Raw genomic sequence first — 23,308 nt, 5'->3', positions numbered from 1 at the left:
GCCCAAGATCCTTCATTTAATCACATCTGCAAAGTACCTTTTGCCATGTACAGTAACATATTCACAGATTCTGTCGATTAGGATGTGACATTTGGGGGGAGCTATTATTCACCCTCTATTTCCATTTTTTCTGAGAGTATTTTTTTCTTACTCATGAATGAATGTTGAATTTTGTTCAACTCTTTTCTGCATCAATTGATAAAATAATGTGATTTTTTTCTGCTTTAGTTTGTAAATATGTTCAATTACACTTATTGATCGTCAAATATTGACCAGCCTTGCAGCCCTGGAATAAACTCCACTTGGTCATGGTGTATATATATATATATCTGAATTCTATTTGCTAATATTTTGCTAGGGACTTTTTGTGTGCCTATATTCATGAGGGTTATTGGTCTCTAGTTTTCTTTTTTTCTGGTTTTGGTATCAAGGTAATGTTAGCTTCATAGAATTAATGAATCAGGAAGTATTCCTCTTCTGTATTCTGGAAACAGATTGCATAGAATTGGTTTTAATTCTTCTTTAAGCATTTGGTGGAATTCTCCAGTGAAATCATCTGGACTTGGACATTTTTTTTTAAATTATGGATTCAGTACTTATAAGGCTATTGGAATTATTTATTTCACATTGAGTGAGTTTTGACAGAGTATGTTTTTTGAGGGATTGGTCCATTTGGCCTAAGTTGTCAAATTTATGTATGAAGAATTGTGCATAATATTGTCTAATTATCCTTTTGATGACTGCAGGATCTGCAGTGATACCTTGTTTTATTCCTGATATTGGTAATCTACATCTTCTCTCTCTTTATTTTTTGGTCAGTTTAGCTACAGATTATTCAGTTTTATTTATCTTTTCATAAAACCAGCTCTTTGCTTTATTGATTTTTTCTATTATTTTGCTTTTTATTTTATTGATTTTGCTTTTACCTTTAATATCTCCTTCCCTCCTTCTTGCTTTGGGCTTCTTTTTATTTGCTCTTCTTTTTCTAGGTTCTTGGGGGTGGGAGCTTAGATTACTGATTTGAAACTTTTTCCTCTTTTCTAGTGTATGCATTTTAGTGCTGTAAATTTGCCTCTCATTAGTGCTTTACCTTGTCCCACAAATTTTGATATGTTGTGTTTTCATTTAGTTTAATGTTTAAAGGCCCTACCTCTCTTCAGTTTTATATTTTTATTTCCCTTCAGACTTTCCCTTGGATTATTTCCACATTTAGAAATGTGTTTTTTATTTTATTTTATTTATTTTTTTTTTTAATTTTATTTTGTCGATATACATTGTAGCTGATTAATGCTCCCCATCACCAAAACCTCCCTCCCTTCTCCCTCCCCCCCCTCCCCCCCAACAATGTCCTTTCTGTTTGCTTGTTGTATCAACTTCAAGTAATTGTGGTTGTTATATCTTCTTCCCTCCCCCCCCCGATTTGTGTGTGTGTGTGTGTATGTGTGTGTGTGAATTTATATATTAATGTTTAGCTCCCTCCAATAAGTGAGAACATGTGGTATTTCTCTTTCTGTGCCTGACTTGTTTCACTTAATATAATTCTCTCAAGGTCCATCCATGTTGTTGCAAATGGCAGTATTTCATTCGTTTTTATAGCTGAGTAGTATTCCATTGCGTAGATGTACCACATTTTCCGTATCCACTCATCTGATGATGGGCATTTGGGCTGGTTCCAACTCTTGGCTATTGTAAAGAGTGCTGCGATGAACATTGGGGAACAGGTATACCTTCGACTTGATGATTTCCATTCCTCTGGGTATATTCCCAACAGTGGGATGGCTGGGTCGTATGGTAGATCTATTTGCAATTGTTTAAGGAACCTCCATACCATTTTCCATAGAGGCTGCACCATTTTGCAGTCCCACCAACAATGTATGAGAGTTCCTTTTTCTCCGCAGCCTCGCCAGCATTTATCGTTCATAGTCTTTTGGATTTTAGCCATCCTAACTGGGGTTAGATGGTATCTCAATGTGGTTTTGATTTGCATTTCCCGGATGCTGAGTGATGTTGAGCATTTTTTCATATGTCTGTTGGCCATTTGGATATCTTCCTTAGAGAAATGCCTACTTAGCTCTTTTGCCCATTTTTTAATTGGGTTGCTTGTTTTCTTCTTGTAAAGTTGTTTGAGTTCCTTATATATTCTGGATATTAATCCTTTGTCAGATGTATATTTTGCAAATATTTTCTCCCACTCTGTTGGTTGTCTTTTACCTCTTTTAATTGTTTCTTTTGCTGTGCAGAAGCTTTTTAGTTTGATATAATCCCATTTGTTTATTTTTCCTTTGGTTGCCCGTGCTTTTGGGGTCGTATTCATGAAGTCTGTGCCCAGTCCTATTTCCTGAAATGTTTCCCCTATGTTTTCTTTAAGAAGTTTTATTGTCTCAGGGTGTATATTTAAATCCTTAATCCATTTTGAGTTGATTTTAGTATACGGTGAGAGGTATGGATCTAGTTTCATTCTCCTGCATATCGATATCCAGTTATCCCAACACCACTTGCTGAAGAGGCAGTCCCTTCCCCAGTGAATAGGCTTGGTGCCTTTGTCAAAGATCAGATGGCAGTAAGTGTGTGGGTTGATTTCTGGATTCTCTATTCTATTCCATTGGTCAGTGTGTCTGTTTTTATGCCAGTACCATACTGTTTTGGTTATTATAGCTTTGTAGTATAGCTTAAAGTCAGGTAGTGTTATGCCTCCAGCTTTATTTTTTTTGCTGAGCATTGCTTTGGCTATTCGTGGTCTTTTATTGTTCCATATAAATGTCTGAATAGTTTTTTCCATTTCTGAGAAAAATGTCTTTGGAATTTTGATGGGGATTGCATTGAATTTGTATATCACTTTGGGTAGTATGGACATTTTCACTATGTTGATTCTTCCAATCCAAGAGCATGGAATATCTTTCCATCTTCTTGTATCCTCTCTAATTTCTCTCAGCAGTGGTTTGTAGTTCTCATTATAGAGATTTTTCACCTCCTTGGTTAACTCAATTCCTAAGTATTTTATTTTTTTGGTGGCTATTGTAAATGGGCAGGCTTTCTTGATTTCGCCTTCTGCATGTTCACTATTGGAGAAAAGAAATGCTACTGATTTTTGTGTGTTGATTTTGTATCCTGCTACTGTGCTGAAATCATTTATCAATTCCAACAGTTTTTTTGTAGAGGTTTTAGGCTGTTCGATATATAGGATCATGTCATCTGCAAACAGGGACAGTTTGACTTCATCTTTTCCAATCTGGATGCCCTTTATTTCCTTCTCTTCTCTGATTGCTCTGGCTAGTACTTCCAACACTATGTTGAATAGGAGTGGTGAGAGTGGGCATCCTTGTCTAGTGCCTGTTCTTAAAGGAAAAGCTTTCAGCTTTTCCCCTTTCAGGATGATATTGGCAGTGGGTTTGTCATATATGGCTTTAATTATGTTGAGATACTTTCCCTCTATACCTAACTTATAGAGGGTCTTTGTCATGAATGAGTGCTGAACTTTATCAAATGCTTTTTCAGCATCTATAGAGATGATCATATGGTCCTGGTGTTTGAGTTTATTAATATGGTGTATCACATTTATTGATTTGCGTATGTTGAACCAACCTTGCATCCCTGGGATGAATCCCACTTGATCATGATGAATAATTTTTCGTATGTGTTGCTGTATTCTGTTTGCTAGTATTTTAGTGAGGATTTTTGCATCTATATTCATCAAGGATATCGGCCTGTAGTTTTCTTTTTTGGTTATATCTTTACCTGGTTTTGGTATCAGGATGATGTTTGCTTCATAGAATGAGTTTGGGAGATTTGCGTCCGTTTCAATCTTTTGGAATAGTTTGTAAAGAATCGGTGTCAATTCCTCTTTGAATGTTTGGTAAAATTCTGCTGTGAATCCATCTGGTCCTGGGCTCTTCTTTGTTGGGAGCCTTCTGATAACAGCTTCAATCTCCTTTATTGTTATTGGTCTGTTCAAATTTTCTACGTCTTCACGGTTCAGTTTTGGGAGCTTGTGTGTGTCCAGAAATTTATCCATTTCCTCCAGATTTTCAAATTTGTTGGCGTATAGTTGTTTATAGTAGTCTCGAATGATTCCTTGTATTTCAGATGAATCAGTTGTAATATCGCCTTTTTCATTTCTAATTTTTGTTATTTGAGTCTTCTCTCTTCTTTTTTTTGTTAGCCATGCTAATGGTTTGTCAATTTTATTTATCTTTTCAAAAAACCAACTTTTTGATTCGTTGATCTTTTGAATTGTTTTTTGGTTTTCAATTTCATTCAGTTCTGCTCTGATCTTAATGATTTCTTTCCGTCTGCTAACTTTAGGATTGGATTGTTCTTGTTTTTCTAGTTCTTTAAGGTGAAGTGTTAGGTTGTTCACTTGCCATCTTTCCATTCTTCTGAAGTGAGCATTTAATGCAATAAATTTTCCCCTCAATACTGCTTTTGCAGTATCCCACAGGTTTTGGTATGATGTATCATTGTTTTCATTAGTTTCAATAAACTTTTTGATTTCCTGCTTAATTTCTTCTTGGACCCATATGTCATTAAGTAGAATGCTGTTTAATTTCCATGTGTTTGCATAGTTTCCAGAGTTTTGTTTGTTATTAATTTCTAGTTTTAATCCATTGTGGTCTGAGAAGATACATGGGATAATTCCAATTTTTTTGAATTTATTGAGACTTGATTTGTGACCTAATATGTGATCTATCCTGGAGAATGATCCATGTGCTGATGAGAAGAATGAATATTCTGAGGTTGTTGGGTGGAATGTTCTGTAGATATCTGCCAATTCCAATTGGTCTAGAGTCTTGTTTAGATCTTGTGTTTCTCTACTGATTCTTTGCCTAGATGATCTGTCTAATATTGACAGTGGAGTGTTCAGGTCCCCTGCTATTATGGTATTAGTGTCTATTTCCTTCTTTAGGTCTAATAGAGTTTGTTTTATAAATCTGGCTGCTCCAACATTGGGTGCATACATATTTATGATTGTTATGTCTTCTTGATGGATCAGTCCTTTTATCATTAAGTAGTGTCCCTCATTGTCTCTTTTTATGGTTTTTAGTTTAAAGTCTATTTTGTCAGATATAAGAATAGCCACTCCTGCTCGTTTTTCTTTTCTGTTTGCATGGTAAATCTTTTTCCATCCTTTCACTCTTAGTCTGTGTGAATCTTTATGGGTGAGGTGGGTCTCTTGTAGGCAGCATATAGTTGGGTCCTGCTTTTTGATCCAGTCAGCCAGTCTGTGTCTTTTAATTGGGGAATTTAAGCCTTTAACATTAAGAGTTGTTATTGAAAGGTGTTGATTTATTCCTAGCATTTTATTGGTTGTTTGGTTGTCTTAGGTGTCTTTTGTTCCTTGCTTTCTGATTTACTGTTTGGTTTCTTTGTTTGTTGGTTCCTTAGGTTGTAGATAGTGTTTTTGTTAGCTTGTTTTCTCTTCATGAATGCCATTTTTATTGTACTAGCGGGTTTAGATTTTTCTTAGGTTTTTATGGCAGTGGTAGTTATTTTTCGGGAACCAAACCCAGTACTCCCTTGAGGATTTCTTGTAAGGGTGGTCTTGTGGTAGTGAACTCCCGCAGTTTTTGTTTGTCTGAGAAATATACTATTTGCCCCTCATTTCGGAAGGATAGCCTTGCAGGGTAGAGTATTCTTGGCTGGCAATCTTTGTCTTTTAGTATTTTGAAAATATCATCCCATTCCTTTCTAGCTTTTAGGGTTTGTGATGAGAAGTCTGATGTTAACCTGATTGGGGCTCCCTTATAGGTGATTTGACGCTTCTCTCTTGCAGCTTTTAAGATTCTCTCTTTGTCTCTGAGTTTTGCCAATTTGACTATGACATGTCTTGGAGAAGGCCTTTTTGGGTTGAATACGTTTGGAGATCGTTGAGCTTCCTGGATCTGAAGATTTGTGATTTTTCCTATACCTGGGAAGTTTTCTGCCACTATTTTGTTGAATATGTTTTCAATGGAATCTCCATTTTCCTCCCCTTCTGGAATACCCATGACTCGGATATTTGAGCGCTTGAGGTTGTCTGATATCTCTCTCAGATTTTCTTCCATGTCCTTGATTCTTTTTTCTTTCTTTTTGTCTGCTTGTGTTATTTCAAACAGCCCATCTTCAAGTTCAGAGGTTCTCTCTTCAACTTCGACAAGCCTGCTGGTTAAACTCTCCGTTGTGTTTTTTATTTCGCTGAATAATTTCTTCAGTTCAGCAAGTTCTGCTACATTTTTTTTCAGGACATTGATTTCCTTGTATATTTCCTCTTTCAGATCCTGTATACTTTTCCTCATTTCATCATGATGTCTAGCTGAGTTTTCTTGTATCTCATTCAGTTTCCTTAGAATTATCACTCGAAATTCCTTGTCAGTTATTTCAAGGGCTTCTTGTTCTATAGGATCTAGAGTATGAGATTTATTAACTTTTGGTGATGTACTTTCTTGATTTTTTGTATTTCTGGTGTCTTTTTTTTGGTGTTTATTCATTGTGGCAGGGGGTTTCACAGTCCACCGGTTTGAGACTAATGACTAACTAGGATGTTGCTGTGGTTGCTAATTTGGTATGGCTCCCGCCGTGACTGCTCAGTTGGCCTCTAGTGTCTTGTGTGTGTGGTTGCCTCGGGTCTTGGGCTTCTCCGGGGATCCACCTTTCTGGTCAGCTTGGACTCTGCTGGGCTGGTGGATCACGTACCACAGGGTGTGTGATCTCTGTTGAGCTTTCACTTTCTGTACAGGACTTCTCCCCGTTCCGTGTGCTCTGGCCCAGGCTGTTAGATCGTGCAGTGGCGACCCCACCGGGTGTGTGGTTTCTGTCGAGTCTCCCCCCTCTGTGCACACTGTGCTGGGCTGGGGCGTGTCTTCTGCACCCCTCGTCTATCAGCTGGGCCTTCAAGACCCTGCTCAGCACCGCCTCGCCCAGGAAGTCTATCAGGTTTCTGCTAGGCACAGACAACCGGTCTCTCTGGGTGCCTTTGTAGCACTGTGTAGATCTTTCTCGGGTCTTGTTCACCTTTGTATCCCCCCGGTATAAACCGAGTCTAGTGCCTGCCTGCAGCCTGCTCTCCAGCAGGTTCAAGCGGACCTGGGAACTCTCCTACCACACTATTCCCAACCAGAAATTCGTTAGGCTTTTTTCCAAACTGGTGGTCGCAGAGATGTTATCTGCCTCCCAGTAACAGGAAGTTTACCAGGGCCGGAGTCCAGGGTGTGGTGGAGTGACAGTCGGCCCGCCCGTACTTTCTAGCCCTCCCAACACTGGTCGGGACGCCCCACACCCCCAGCCCCGCCTGAGAACCGCGGAGGGAGTGGGAGAGGAGGCCGGCCCGCAGGGTCCGGAAAGCCCCGCGCCAGGCCAAGCAAATGGGCTCAGTGATGGCCGAGCAGGGCGGAGCTGCCCGCACCTGGGAAAATGGAGGCAGCACCGGGGCAGTGAGTGGCCTGGTGGTGCAGGCGGGAGCCGCGTGGGCCAGGGATCACTCACAGTGCTGTGCCAGGTCGGGCGCTCGCTCTGTCTCTGGTTTGTTGCCTTCCGTGTTCTCGGCGCTGCCGCCTCGGGCTGTTCAGTCGCGGCGCCGCTCGGGCGCTCCCAGGAATCTTCTTTAATGCCGGCCTGAAACCTCGAATCCTGAATAGGGCAGCTGGCCGCCTTCAGTGCGGCCCCAGCCTCCGGGATCCTGGCTGCATCCACAGCAGCCCTGGCGCCGTGTTCCCTGTTTCAAGACTCGCTTTTGCAGCTAAGAATCAGTTCTTTTCCTGCTCCACACTTCAAAGCTGTTGCCTGTAAATGAGGCAGCCTCTCCTGCCGGGGGCAAAGTGGCGTTGAGCCCCCACGACCGGCCAGCAGCAGCAGTCCTCCCTTAAGAGATGGCCAGAGGAAGGTCCACAAGTTTCCCGGCTGCCTGAGGCCCAGTGGCCACCTTTTCCACCTCAGCTACTCCGCGCCAGCCGCCGCAGCCGCCGCCATCTTGAAACCTTTTCTGCCCTTTCTATTCTGTGTTTTTTATTCTGTGTTTTTTATTTTTAAGTGTTTATAGAGAATTTTGTCTTTCTGTTATTTTATTTTATTGTTTTTTTTTTTTTTTTAAAAAGATGACCGGTAAGGGGATCTTAACCCTTGACTTGGTGTTGTCAGCACCATGCTCACCCAGTGAGCTAACCGGCCATCCCTATGTAGGATCCGAACCCATGGCCTTGGTGTTATCAGCACCACACTCTCCCGAGTGAGCCACGGGCCGGCCCGTCTTTCTGTTATTGATTTCTACTTTGATTCTACTTTGTTTGAAGAACACAGTCTATATGATTTTAATTCTTTTAGATTTGTTGAGGTTTATTTTATAGGCCAGGATTTATTCTATCTTGGCATATGTTTCATGGACACTTGAAAAGAATGTGCATTCTGCTGCTGTTGGCCAGAGTGTTCTATTAATGCCCTTTTGGTTGACGGTGTTGTTGAGTATTTCTGTATCCTTTCTTATTTTCTATCCAGTTCTTTTATCAATTGTTGAGAGAGAGGTATTGAAGTCTCAACTGTATTTGTTGTATTAGTCTACTTAGGCTGCTGTAACAAAATATGGGCATACCTCATTTTATTGTACTTCACTTTATTATGCTTAGCAGATATTGCGCTTTTTACAAATGAAAGGTTTGTGGTAGTCTTGCCTTGAGCAAATTTATCAGTGCCATTTTTCCAACAGCATGTGTTCACTTTATGTCTCTGTCATATTTTGGTAATTCTTGCACTATTTCAAACTTTATTATTATTATATCTGTTATAATGATCTGTGATCAGTGATCTTTGATGTTACTATTGTAATTGTTTTGGGGTGCTACAAACTGTGCCCATATAAGACAGTGAAGTTAATCAATAACTGTTATATATATTCTGACCTCTCCACCTTTCTGTCATCTCTCTCCATTTCCTTGGGCCTCCCTATTCCTTGAGACACAACAATATTGAAATTAGGCCAATTAATAACCTTACAGTGGCCTATAAGTGTTCAAGTGAAAGGAAGAGTTGCAGGTCTCTCACTTTAAATCAAAAGCTAGAAATAATAAAGCTTAGTGAAGAAGGCATGTCAAAATCTGAGGCAGGCCAAAATCTAGGCCTCTTGTGCCAAATAGTTAGCCAAGTTGTAAATGCAAAGGAGAAATAATTCTTGAAGGAAAAGTTCTGCTCCAGTGAACACACGAATGATAAGAAAGCGAAACAGCCCTATTGCTAATATGGAGAAAGTTTTAGTGGTCTGGATAGAAGGTGAAATTGCCGCAACCTTACCTTAAGCCAAAGCCTAATACATAGAAAGGCCCTACCTCTCTTCAGTTCTATGAAGGCTGAGAGAGGTGAGGAAAATGCAGAAGAAAAGTTTGAAGTTAGCAGAGGTTGGCTCATGATGTTTCAAGAAAGAAGTCATCTCCATAACATAAAGTGCAAGGTGAAGCATCAAGTGCTGATGTAAAAGCTGCAGCAAGTTGTCTAGAAGATCCAGGTGAAATCATTGATGAAGGTGACTACACTAAACAACAGATTTTCTATGTAGACAAAATGGCCTTACATTGGAAGAAAATGCCATCTAGGACTTGCATAGCTAGAGAGAAGTCAATGCCTGGCTTCAAACTTTGGACAGGCTGACTCTTATTAGGGGCTAATGCAGCTGGTGACTTTAAGTTGAAGCCAATGCTAATTTGCTGTTCTGAAAAATCCTAGGCCCCTTAAGAGTTATGCTGAATCTTCTCTGACTGTGCTCGGTAAATGGAACAACAAAGCCTGGATGATAGCACATCTGTTTACAGCATGGTTTACTGAATATTTTAAGCCCACTGTTGAGACCTACTGCTCAGAAAAAAAGGTTTCTTTCAAAAATATTACTGTTCATTGATGGGGCAACTCATCATGCAAGAGCTCTGATGGAAATGTACAGGAAATTAATGTTCTCATGTCTGCTAACACACATTCATTCTGTAGCTAACCCATGGACCAATAAGTAATGTAGACTTTCAAGTCTTATTATTTAAGAAATACATATTGTAATGCTATAGCTGCCAAAAAGAGTGATTCCTCTGAAGAACCTGGGCATAGTAAGTAAAAAAAACTTCTGGAAAGGATTCACCATTCTAGATGCCATTAAGAACATTTGTGATTCATGGGGATGATGTCAAAATATCAACATTAACAGGATTTTGTGAGAAGTTGATTACAACCCTCATGGATGGCTTTGAGGGGTTCAAGAGTCCAGTGGAGGAAGTAACTGCAGATGTGGTGGAAATAGCAAGAGAATAGAATTGGAAGTGGAGCCTGAAGGGCCAGCCCATGGCACACTTGGGAGAGTGTGGTGCTGATAACACCAAAGCCACGGGTTTGGATGCCTATATAGGGATGGTTGGTTGGCTCACTTGGGAGAGCGTGGTGCCGACAGCACCAAGTCAAGGGTTAAGATCCCCTTACTGGTCATCTTTAAAAAAGAAAACAAAAACAGAAGTGGAGCATGAAGATGTGACTGCATTGCTGCAATCTCATGACAAAACTTTAATGGATGATTCGCTTCTTACAGATGAACAATGAAAGTGGTTTCTTGAAATGGAATCCACGCCTGGTGAAGATGCTGTGAACACTGTTGAAATGACAACAAAAGGGGCCGGCCGGTGGCTCACTCGGGAGAGTGTGGTGCTGATAACACCAAGGCCATGGGTTCGGATCCCATATAGGGATGGCCGGTTAGCTCACTGGGTGAGCGTGGTGCTGACAACACCAAGTCAAGGGTTAAGATCCCCTTACCGGTCATCTTTAAAAATAATAAAATAAAAAAAAAAATGACAACAAAAGATTAAGAATATTATGTAAACTTAGTTGATAAAGCAGCAGCAGGGTTTGAGAGGACTGACTCCAATTTTGAAAGAAGTTCTACTGTGTGTAAAATGCTGTCAAACAGCATCACATGTTACAGAGAAATCTTTTGTGAAAGGAAGTCAATTGAAGTGGCAAACTTCATTGTTGTCTTATTATAAGAAATTGTGACAGCTACCCTAACTTTCAGTAACCACTACCCTGATCAGTCAGCAGCCATCAGCATTGAGGCAAGACCCTCCACCAACACAAAGATTATGATTTGCTGAAGGCTCAGATGATCCTTAGCATTTTTTAGCAATAAAATATTTTTAAATTAAAGTATATACTTTTTTTATACATAATGCTTTTGCACATTTAATAGACTACAGTATAGTGTAAACCTAACTTTTTATGCACTGGGAAATGAAAAAAAGTGTGACTTACTTTATTGCTATATTTGCTTTATTGCAGTGGTCTGGAACCAAACCTGCAATATCTCCAAGGTATTCCATGAACAGAGTGGCTTAAACAACAGTTTATTTCTTATAGTTATGGAGGCTGGGAAGTCCCAGAGGAAGGTCTGCCAGTGTTAGTTTCCGGTGAAGATTCTCTTCCTAGCTTGCAGATGATTACCTTCTTGTGTGTGTGTGTTGGGGGGGGCAGCGGAGAGGGAGGATGTGTGTATGCACATACACAGATCTCTTCCTCTTCTATAAGGCCAGCAGTCCTATCAGATTAGAACTCTACCCTTATGACTTTGTTTAACCTTAATTAGTTCCTAAAAGCCATATCTCCAAATACAGTCATATTGGGGCTTAGGGCTTCAACATATGAATTTGGGGGTGTGTGTGCACAATTCAGTTCACAGTATTTGTGGATTTGTCTATACTTCTCTTTCCAGTTCAGTCAGCTTTTGCTTTGCAGTTTCCAGTTCTTTGGTGCATACACATTTAGGATTGCTATGTCTTCTTGGTTCATTGACCTTTTATCATTATATAATGCCCTTCTCTGTCTCTCGTAATTTTCTCTGCTCTGAAGTCTACTTTATGAGAAATTAATATAGTCACTCCTGTTTCCTTTGATTAAAGTTTGTGTAATATATATATTTCCATCCTTTCACTTTCAACCTGCCTATATTATTATTATTTGAGTTGAGATTCTTATCGATATTGTATAGGTGCTTCACATTTTAAAATCTACTCTGCCATCTTTTAATTGGTATTTTAGACCATTTATATTTAATGTAATTATGATATGTTAGGGTTTATGTCAGCCTTTTTTTTTTTTTTTTTTTTTTTTTTGGCAGCTGGCTGGTGCAGGGATTGAATCCTGGACCTTGGTGTTATCACACCATGCCCTAACCAGTGGAGCTAACTGGCCAGCCCACATCTGCCATTTTATTTATTGTTTTCTAGTTATTCTGTTTATTGTATTTTTCTATTCTTTTTCCTGCCTCCCTGTAAATTACTTGACTAATTTTTAAAATTCTGTTTTGACTTACCTAGAATGTTTTTTTTTTTTAAATTTATTTATTGAATCAAAACCAATTATACATATTTTGGGGGTTGAACATTGAGACATGTTGATTAAATCAATATTACTAGCATACATATTGTTACAAATCATAATTATTCTTTATGCCCCTTGTCCAATCTCTTCCCTTCCCCCATTCCCTCCCCCTGCCCCCTCTAGTTACCCTGGATTTCTTCTCTCCTTCTGAAAGAATAATGGTTACTCTGTTAATTTGTTGCCTAGATGATCTGTCCAATGCTGAGAGGTGTGATCAGGTCCCCCAATATCATCATAGAGCAGATGCTTTTTCTGTCACTCTAAAATGGGCTTTGTGGAGAGAGGCATCCTTTTCTTTTCTTTGTCTCTGCTGGTAACTCTCTTTGTGTGAATGCACTCCAGTGGTTGGTGGACCATCTGCATGGTGGTTGTGGCGTCTAGCTGCTTTCGTGGCAGCCATGGTTATTGTGGTGGCTGTGGTGGGCCACCTACATGGAGGTGATGTTTTTGGTAAGCTCCTTGGCACTGGCAGTGTGCCTGGTTGTGGAGTGTGTCTGGTCCCCTTCTTCATGCCTCTGGTCCCTGAGCGGGCCCCAAGGTACTGGTGCTGTGTACCTGGTTGTGGGAGGTGGGTCCATTCCCCTTCTCCATGCCTTGGGTCCCTGGGTGGGCCCCAAGGCACTGGCGTGGTGTGCCTGGTTGTGGGAAGAGGGTTTAGTCCCTTTCTCCATGCCATGCCTTGGGTCCCTGGGCAGGCCCCGAGATGCTGGCTTGGTGTGCCTGGTTGTGGGAGAGAGGTCCAGTCCCCTTCTCCATGCCTTGGGTCCGTGGGTGGGCCCTGAGGTGCTGGCATGGTGTGCCTGGTTGTAGGAGGAGGGTCCAGTCCCTGGCTCCATGCCTTGGGTCACTGGGTGGGACCCAAGACGCTGGCTTGGTGTGCCTGGTTGTGGGAGGGGGGTCTGGTCCCCTTCTTCATGCCTTGGGTCCCTGGGCGGGCCCTGAGGCGCTGACACAGTTTGCCTGGAAGTGGGAGTGGGGTCCAGTACCCGGATCCAAGCCTCCGGTTCCCAGGCAGGCCCCAGGGTGCTGGTGGTATGTCTGGGCTGGAAGTAATTTTTTGTCCTTTGCTTACTTCTAGCATGGGGGGCCTTTGTGTGGGAACCATTACTTCAGCTGTGTGGTTGGGTTAAATTGCTGCTTTGCTGCTTGTTTCCCTAGGGAAGGCTTTTTGTGCTGCTCAGGGTTTAATGGTTGATCTTATAGGTACTTCTGGTTCTCCAGAGACCCGGTGGATCCATGTTCTGTAGAACCTCTGATCTGGCCCTGAGTTTTTTCATCAAACTGTGACCCCATGCAATTCTGCATCCCTGACCATTCTCCTCTGAGTGGTCCTGCACTGATTGGGGGGCAGATCGGCTGTCCTTGCTGTGTCCCAGGGTTCTCCCAGTGGGCCCATCTCACCCACTGCCTGTGTTCCAAATACCTACCATGGGACGTGCCCTGCATTGGTCCCTTGCGATGACTCACCAGCCTCTGAATGGCTCCCTTTTTTCAGTTCTGGCTCCTCGCTCCTGTGTGGGTCCATGGGAACTCTATCAGTGGTCTTGCTGTCCTGGGGGCTGCCAAGGCCCTCTTCTCCCTTGCCGCCTCCAAGTAACTTCATCTGAAGGGCACAGCTACAGCTTCTGCCGGCTCTTGCTCCATGTGCTTATCAGCTCAAGCCTTAAAGCAGCTGTGGCCCGAAACGCTCAGAGCAGCTTTTTCTTTCTCTCATCATGGTTTCTTCCGCCTTCACGAACTCCGTTAAGTCTCTCTTCCTCTTCCCCTGAGCTCCAGCAGCCCCAGCTTGGCTGATGTTACATTTTTATAGTTGTAAATTGGTTGATTTGTGGGAGAGAGTGACACTGGGAACCGTCTATTCCGCCATCTTGACTGGAACCTTACCTAGAGTGTTTTCGAGAGTATCTCTTTAAATAGCTTTTTTAGTGGTTACCATATATATATATATATATATATATATATATATATATATATATATATATAAACTTGTCACAGTCTACTGGTGTCATCCTTTATCAGTTTAAGTAAAATACAGAAACCTTACCTCCCTTTACATCTTTTTATCCTCCCCACTTAAAATATAATTGTCTTAAATATTTCCTCTACATATATTTATTTGTTTGTTTGTTTTTTGGCAGTGGCAGTTGGCCATTATGGGATCTATACCCTTGACCTTGTTTTATAACACTGTGCTGTAACCCACTGAGCTAACTGGCCAGCCCCCTCTACATACATTTAGAAGCACATTAGACTGCAGTATAATTTTTGCTTCAATCATAAACATAATTTAGAATACTCAAGAGGAGAAGGAATGTTTATTGTATTTGTTCACTTTGCTTATGTGTTCATTTATGCTTCCTGATGTCCCAAGCTTCCTTCTTTTATCATTTCCTTTCTGTTTAGAAAACTTTTTCAATAGACTTTTAGGGTAGGTCTGCTGACAACAAAGTTCCTTAGTTTTCCTTCATCTGAGAATGTCTTGATTCCCCTTCATTCCTGAAGAATATTTTCACAGGGTGTAGAATTCTGGTTGACAGCTCTTTTCGCTCAGTACCTGAAAAATACTGTGCCACTTTCTTCTGGCCTCTGCAGTTCTGATGAGAAATCCACTGTCATTCAAATTGCTTTTCCCCTGAAGGCAAGGTGTTTTTCTCTCACTGCTTTCAAGATTTTTTTCTTTTTCTTTCATTTTCAGAAATTTAATTATGATGTATTTTGGCATGGATTTCTTTGGGTTTATCTGGTTTGGGGTTTGCTCAGTTTCTTGAATCTGTATATGTCTTACCTAATTTTATAAGTTTTAGGCATTATTTCTTTGAGTACTTTTTTAACCCTACCCTCTTTCCCCTGTCTTTCTGGGACTTAGTTGACACAAATGTTAGATCTTTGTTTTAGTCCCACAGGTCCCTGAGAGTTTTTTCTTTTTAGTCTATTTTTTCTCTGTTGTTCATATTGGGTAATTTCTATTGTTTTGTATTCTAGTTTATACATTCTTTCTCCTTCCCTTCCATTCTGCCCTTGAGCCCATCCACTGAGCTTTTAGTTTTGGTTGTACTTTTCAGTTCTAAAATTTCCATTAGGTTCTTCATATATTTTATGTCTTTGCTCAGACTTTGTATTTTTTCATTTGCTTCAAGTGTGTTCATAATTGTTTGTTGAATCATATTCATCATGGCTGCTCTAAAATTTTTGTCAGATAACTCTAACATCTTTGTTGTCTTGGTGTTCACATCTATTGACTGCTTTTCAAATTCAGTTTGAGATTTTTCTAATTCTTGGTTAGATGAGTGATTTTATGTTGAAACTTGGGCATTTTTGTATTATGTCTTGAGATTCTTGATCTTATTTAAACCTTCTGTTTTAGCTGACTTTGTTGGATACCACTCTAGCAAGGGAAGGGGAAATGTCACCTCATTACTGCTTGGTGGAGGGACAGAAGTCCAGGTTCCTCACCTGGCCTCTGCTGACACCTGAGGTGGAAGGCTCCTCATTACTGCTGGGTGGGGGTGGATGTACTGGCTCCAAGGTGGGAGCAGCCTTGTAACCACTGGGTGATAGTGAATGTTCTGACTCTCCACTAGGCCTCCTCTGACACCTCCCTAGTGGGAGTGTTGGGGAACTTGTTACAGCTGGTAAGGGTGGACATCTAGTCTTCCCACTCAGCCTTTGCTGGCCTGAGTGGTGTGCTGCTACAGTTTTTTCTGTGGTATTTGGCTGGAGTAGAGCAGTTATTGTTTGTAAATTTTCCATCTTGCTAGGTTGCCCCTTTCCTGATCCTTTGGCTAGAGAAAGCAGGCTTTTGTTTGGGATTTTGTCTGGTGTTTTCACCAGTTGTAATTGTACTTAGTGGGAAGAACAGGGAAAAAGTACACATATTCAGTCTTCCTGGAAGTAGAAGTTCCAGTTTACGTTTGATAGCTATTGTCAAGTTGTCCTTTGTTAAATACAGTGCAGACATTTTTCAATTATTTCTTTTTCTTAATGGCACATTTTGCTATGCAGAAATGTTTGGTTTTCATACAGTTGAATATAGTTTTTTTAAAAAAAGGATTCAGAGTTTTGTAACATGTTCGTAAAGGCCTTTGTTATACCAAGATTATAAGAGTTTTAAAAAGTCTCCCATTTTTTTCAAGCTTTGAGGTTTCTTTCTTTTTTTTCTTAACCTTTAAATATGTGAGTCATCTGGAATTTATTTTGGTATAAGTAGGAACAGGAATCTCCCTGCACCCCCTCTCCCCAGGGCTACCCAGTTGTCCCAGCTCCATTTACTGGGTAATAAATATTTTATGGTGTTGGGGAAATTCTTTTATTTGGTAAGTGCTTGTTTATAATAGTGTTCCTAACAGCTGAGTCCTGAAAAAAGCGGTCACAGAGTCCTAGAGGCTGCAGTGAGCACGGGAGAGTTCAAACCTCTTCTTTCCTTGGGTGTTAGCTGATGACAACTGGTGCTATGAGAGCCACCCAGTCTGATGCACGACAAGGTCTGCTTTTCCCTGACTATGGGACTCCAGTGGGACCTGAATACCCTCTAGATTTAGGAAGCTAGGGGTGGTCATGGCTGATTAGAGAGTATTTTGAGCTGACTTGAAAGTGCTCCAGTTTGCAAAGTTCCTCCTCAGTGGCTGGGTTTCTGCTGAAGGGTGATGTATCTCAGCCTAAAGTAGTCACACCCCAGCCACATGGGAGCCTGGACCACAGAGCATCTATGAAGGGTGATTGGCAAGGATGCAGGTGAGTGTGATAGAAATAAGCCCGAGGGGGGAAAGGAGGGAATGGAAGAGGGCTGGGAGGGCCTGCCCCACACTCCTCTAAGACAAAAGAGCAGAAGGCAGTGCCAATGCGTGACAGTGCTTCCTGCCTCCAGGTCCCCAGACCACCAGTGTGTAGACCCACTGCCTAAAGGGGTCAGGGAAATGGGGGATAGGAAGGGGGTGGAGACGGGGATGGATGCAGCGTCACCATGTCCCATCCATCCTGCCTTGAGGCTGCCCCAAGCCACTTCTCCTCCCAGTCCTTGCACTCTTTCCCTTCTGTCCAACTCTGGTTACTATTTGGCCAGGTGGAGTGCTGCCTGTGGCTCAGAACAGCAGGTGCAGGTCACAGTGTGAAAACTGGGCTGGGTCTTCCCCCCCAGAAGGACTCCAAGGCACCATTTGCACTGCAGTCTTGGGGTTGGGTAGAATATGGGAGTCACATGTAAGGTTTCTGAGTGGCACCAAAAGGATGATGATGGCAGTGTGTACTGGTACCCTGGTTCAGCAGAGCAATGACACTAGTTATGACCAGATATTTCTCTTCTGGCTGTCAGGTTTCTTCTGCCTAGGGAAGAGTGCCATAGCCAGGGAGCAAAGGGGTGTGAGGATGATGAATCCCTCTGTCTGGAATGTGAGACCTCCACAACTGGGCTTAAGTCTACCCTCCTAGTTTGAATTAAGCATGGCCTAAGAAGCCATAACTGGAAGTGAGAACCTGGGTTTGAGTCCTCTCTCTGCCATTAGCCAGCTGGCTGCGTAAGAGAAAATCATTTTTGTTGTCTGGGCCTTGTTTTATTCACAAATAAACTTAGGTATTGGATTAGATCAGTGATTTTCTTTTTAAAACCCCTTTTCACAAATGGAAGATTTCACAGAAACTCTAAAAGTGTTCAGTGTTAGGCAACTTAGGCTGAAGCAGTCCTAGGGGCAGGAACTTTGACATTTTGCAGCCACTGGACTAGAGGGGTACTAATGTCCCCTCTAGCTGGCCTTAGGCAGGTGTTTTAACCTTTCTGAGCCTCGGTTTCCTTCTCTATTAATAGAGCTGATAGAACCTACCCAGAAAGGTGTGGGGACTAAGGAGATGGTTGCTCATAGAGCTTCTAGCAGAGTTTGGAACACAGATGATCAATCATTGATGGGGCTACTATTACCATCTGTACCTTTCTGACTTTTCCCCTGCAAACACCAGCTCAGTACCACCCTCCCTTCCCTGCCATGTGGGCCTCTGGCAGCACTCCATTCCTCTGCATCTGTGCAGCCCTTGCACTGTCTTGTGGGCCTCACAATGAAGCTCTGGGCTGGTAGCTATTTGTGTATGTGCAAAACAACCTCCACAATTAAAGTAAGTTCCTGAAGGGAGACAATTTTCCTACACAGCTCTAGATCTCCCATTCAATAAATGTCTGTGGATTGACCAGCACAGACCAGGATGCAGAGGACATCTGTATCAGGAGCAATAACTAGAATGTAGCCCTTGCTTGGTATTCACAAGACATTCATAAAGACGGGGTAGGTGACTAGCAGGGCCCTTGCACCAAAATGGGGTTACTGGTAACTGGCAATCTTTGGCAGCTACCTGTTGAAGAGCACTAGATAGAGCAGCATTCCTCAGCTGGCATCTCAGCCAGAGAGCAGGACCCTCATTACCAACTCAGAGCCAGTGTCTAGCCTGTGACCACACTTCTGCCCAAAGACAATTGAGAAATTTGGCAATTCAAAGACTCCAGAAAATAAGGCTGGTTTTACGTCGCTTATTTATTAATTCAGTCTGTTCTACATTGTACAGTTATGAAAATAACAAAACCAAAGCTGGAAACCCAGGAATATGTACACTCTCTCATGTAGTGAGGTCAGTCTATGTTGTTGCACAGATTGGTTATGTTTGGTACCACAAGATGTTTATAATTCAGACAAAATCAGATTAACAATTATATATGTACAATAAAACAACAGGGGAGGTCATTCAAGTATCAAAATACAGAGACAAAGATTAAATAACATTTTTATTACAATTCAGTCCCGTTGCCACACCATTAGCAACAATACTTTTGTGAATTGCATTCTGCAGGCCTGGGCATCTCAAAAACAGACCAAGTTCAGACTAGTTATCTAATGTCTTGACAACTATAACTATGCTTGCTGCCTGTCAAACCCAAGGCTTCTCAAGGAACTCCCCCTAGTATCTGACGCTAGAGACCCACAGGGGAAGCAGAGTGCTGCAAACACAGAGCCTGTCAGGACAGTCCTGCTGCGCGGGGCAGCCGGCAAGCAGACGAGAAGAGGCAGGAACCTCGCCGGGGACAGGTCCTCCACCCATGGTAAGTCTCCCATCCAAACGGGCTCCTTCAAAGCTCACACACAGCGACGATTTGCCACACTGTGTGACCTACACTAGAGAAGTGCGAAAGCAGGAGCTTTTCCACTTGAAGCCTGTCCTTATAGTGACAATATTCCCTTCTACGAAAGGGAGAGTACCTGCCCCAGAGGAGTGAGAAAGAAAAGGAGGGAAGAAAAAGAACGAAAGGAAGGAGAACCTAGTCACTTTCTTTTCTTGAATATTTGGAAATAAAGCAATTTCAAAACACAACCCAGAGCCACAGCAGACTTGCTAAGGCTTTCTAATATGAAAATACCCTGAATAAATAAAGAAGATATAGCAGCTTCAAGGGGAGGAAACACTTACATATGATTTTTTAAAAAAAGACAGCTTGAGGAACTCATCGTAGTGTCTGTATGGTTTTCTTTTTGGACCGAACAGCCAGCAGAGGCTACTGAGATGTGACTTGGCTTCCTTAGAAGGAAAAAAGGGACCAGCACGAGTCACTTAAGAACTGCAGGTTTCCTTGTCAATTCTTGGAGGAAAGTCGGGGCTGAATACTGTACAGGGTGAGCTGATAGGAATACTCACAGACCCTGAAAGGAGCAGGAAGGCATCGAGGTCCTTGTTTGGCAGAAGCAGAGGACAGCCTACCTCTCCTGTAGAGGGGAGCTGAATCCCAGGACCTGCTGTGCTGGATGCTGAGCACACAGGAAAGCCACAAGGCCCAGCCTCAAGTCAGATGGAAGACACAGCCCTACTTTCAACTCCTGGCCAACCACTGGGGTTGTGAACGTACCTGAGCACCCTCTGCGCATACACACCAACACAGAATTTCAATTCACAACCTCTGCTGGGAAACAGGTGTTCCTGAAGCCTGGAATACTTCTCCTGGGGCCAGAGTGAACTGTGCCAGTAAAGCACCAGGCCTGTAAAAGTACCCATGGGAAGCACTGCTCCTGCTGCGACCTGCCCTGGAAGGTGTTGGACAAGCGGCTGCCTGGCTTTGCCTCTCAACCCCACAGGAGTTAGCTCCTTTACGCCAACTACAGCCCAGGAGGAAGAATGCAACCCCAGTTACTTTTAAAAGCAAAGCCAGCTGGCAGGAAGGTTTAAGCAGCAGTGGTGTACCAGGATGCCAGCTTGCCCTGAAGGCTACATTGGGGGACAATCAAATGGACTATCACCTTATTTAGCCTTCTGCACACCTGTAGCCAGGATAAGCCCAGAAGCTGAGAATACAACAGTCAAACCAATAATTCAGAGAATCAAAATGAGCCCTAATCACACAGACCTGATTAAATTACAACCTGTCAAGTAGCAATCTTAGGTGACCTACCCATTAATGCCCCAAATAAAGCTGCTTTTTCTCCTTTCCGACTCAGCTCAGGCAGTCTGTCACCAGAGAGCTGTGTGCCAGCTGGCCCAGGACAGTGCTCTGGTCACTGACAGGTGGCAGGCTGAGGAGAGGCCCAGCACTGCTGAGACTTCACGGCACCAGAAACTGCTCACTCCATTTGGCCACTGGACCCCTCACATTTGGAACCCCAGGAACCTGTCAAAGCCTTTGCTTTTGTCCCAGTGTCTCTGAGGCTGCATTCCTACTGCACAGCCCACTTCTGTCCAGCTCTAGACTGGGCAAGAAGTTGGGCAGTTTGTAAAGAAAAGCAACTGATTTGGTTGGGTTTGAAAAGCAGACTCTATCAAATCTATTCAATTTTGCCCCTGAGCCTGCTCCTTTCACCTCACCCACAAGCCACTGCCTGATCTTCAGACCTCCTGGGCCACACCAAGATCCCATGCTGAGGACAGAGGGCTGCAGAGTGGCCTTTTAGCCAACCCTAGTTCCCCTGCTCTCTGACCCTAGGCCATTTGTCTAAAGATTGGCAGTTTGACCTAGAGGTTTGAGCCAAGTGTTAGAAGTTCATTTTATAAAAAGATTTTTTTTACTATTAAAAAATTGTGTTCTGGACAAGTCACTTCTTGACCCTCCGGAGTTCCAGTCTCATCTACTACAGGCCTGGAGTGCTTCTCCGCAGCTAGGGCAGGGCTCACTCTGCAAGACCTGGTGGTGGCAGGCCCAGGCCGAGCAGCGGAGAGGAGGTCCTGCAGGCAGAGGTTGGGAGGGTCTTCAAAGCTGCAGGTGAGACGGTGGTGGTGATGGTGGTGGCAGGAGCCTGTGCTCCCCACATCTATGTTTCTGCAGCACAGTGTGGTTCCTCAGTGGCTCAGCTTGGCAGAAGCAAACAATGGGGGGAGGAAAGGGTTAACCAAAGGGGACTGCACAAGGTGGAGGGGACTGAAAGGAGACACAGAAGCAGAGCGGAAGGTCCCTCACGGCCTCCCCCTGTGCCCTCCATGGCCCACAGCCCCCTGCCGCTCTGGAGTGGCAAGTCTGCTCAGGAAGGCACAAGGACAGGCAGGCGGACAGAAGGACCCACCCTGGTTTATCAACTTGGGTTTCAACTCTAAAATAACTGCCATGACTTACTGGCTTTTCTACTAGACTATGCTCCATTTGCTTCTTTCCTGTCTCCTGTCATCTAAACTGATTTGCCCACACCAGAGAGTGTGGGGCTTCTTCAAAGACTCAGCTCCACGATCCCAGCTGCTCAACTGCTGGGAGGTGACATACTGCACGACCTCTCCTCTCAGAGGAGTCAAGAGCTGAGGGAGGTTGATCAGGGAAAGGACGGGACGATGGCTGACTTTCTTTGATCCCCACACCATGGACAAGGGACAGGAAGCTCCTGGAGGACAATGGAAGTTGCTAGGTCCAGGTCCCTGTACTCAAGCAGCTCCATCTGTGAAGGAAGAAGGTGCACCGTGTGTGCAGGGCACAGGTCTCCCTTTTGCTGGATCCTACAGGAAGGCCTTCCTCCTCAGTGACCTAAACTCCACAGCCAGGCCCAAGGCTTCCAGACCTTGTGACTGAACGGTGAAGACATGAGGGGCCGACCACATACATGCCACCCCCTTCCTTGGAGTGAAGGCCCATGAGGACCAAGAAACCTGCTGAGCGGAGCCAGCCTGTGGGTGTTCAGATGCTCAGAGCCCCACGCTTTAGAGTTGGCATGTGCCCATGGCCTGACACTAACTTGGGCCCTCACAGAAAGCAGTCTGTCCCTGGTCAAGCCATATCACTGAGCTCAGGGTCTCACAGGGGCCTGGCCATGAGAGCAAGGCCAGTACCCTACAGCAGCGGAGGAGGGCAGGGCAGGGCTGCAGCTGGGAGCAGCGTGCAAGGGGATTCTGGCACTGGTTGGTCACAGTGGTTGGTTGTGTCAGGAAAGGTGAAAACAGCTCTTGGCAGCAGTACATGGCTGTGGCTCAGTACAGAAGACGGGAGAAGGAGCCAAGAGACAGAACCCAGCTCAACTCAGCAGGAGCTGTCAGTGGTGTGCTCGGGGTCTGCTCGAAGAGTGCCACCAGCCCTCAGGACTTGCAGTGCCTGCCAGATGCCTCCTGGACACCACAGAGCCCCTGAGCCCTCTTGGTACCCACCTCAAAGGCAACTCCCCTCCCCCCCAAAGCTTCTCAGCCCATGGGGGAGAATTCACAGTGTTCGGTGGTGTTAGGTGCGGGAGCTGTGGGTGTACAGTGTCTAGAGCTGCTGCCCAGGAGGGCAGGTCCCAGGAAGGTGGGGCCTTGGCGCCAGCAGCTGGAAGGAGAGAGTCGAGAAGAGCAGAAAGAGTGGGTGGCAAAGGCACAGTGAGACTAGTGGAGACGGGGAGTGAGTTGTTTTAGAAGATAGTGGTCTCATACTTGGTGCTGAGGTTCCGCTTAGAGTCTGGTTTTGGGTCCACAACCCAGGAGACACTGGCATGGGACTGGGCATCCTGGTCCATGTCAGGTGGTTCCAGCT

At 43.6% G+C, this 23,308-nt stretch overlaps 1 protein-coding gene across 8 annotated transcripts in view; it reads right to left on the bottom strand.

Annotated features, from left to right (window-relative positions):
- Positions 1 to 18,861: 18,861 nt before the first annotated feature.
- The window catches only part of ANKS1A (ankyrin repeat and sterile alpha motif domain containing 1A), a 188,341-nt gene continuing 183,894 nt past the window's right edge, over positions 18,862 to 23,308 (bottom strand). For 5 of the 8 annotated variants that reach the window (XM_063097296.1, XM_063097291.1, XM_063097301.1 and 2 more), the window contains 2 exons: positions 23,209 to 23,306; positions 18,862 to 22,247 (listed from right to left, as the gene is read on the bottom strand). In XM_063097296.1, the coding sequence (XP_062953366.1) occupies positions 22,214 to 22,247; positions 23,209 to 23,306 (132 nt within the window). In that variant the 3' untranslated portion in view covers positions 18,862 to 22,213. Of the gene's footprint in view, positions 23,307 to 23,308 lie in introns of all 8 variants that reach the window. The other 3 variants (XM_063097294.1, XM_063097298.1, XM_063097300.1) reach the window with 3 other exon arrangements.

The sequence above is a fragment of the Cynocephalus volans genome, chromosome 5 (assembly GCF_027409185.1).
Source record: "Cynocephalus volans isolate mCynVol1 chromosome 5, mCynVol1.pri, whole genome shotgun sequence".
Taxonomy (NCBI): domain Eukaryota; kingdom Metazoa; phylum Chordata; class Mammalia; order Dermoptera; family Cynocephalidae; genus Cynocephalus; species Cynocephalus volans.
This window is presented reverse-complemented; position numbering and strand designations above follow the sequence as displayed.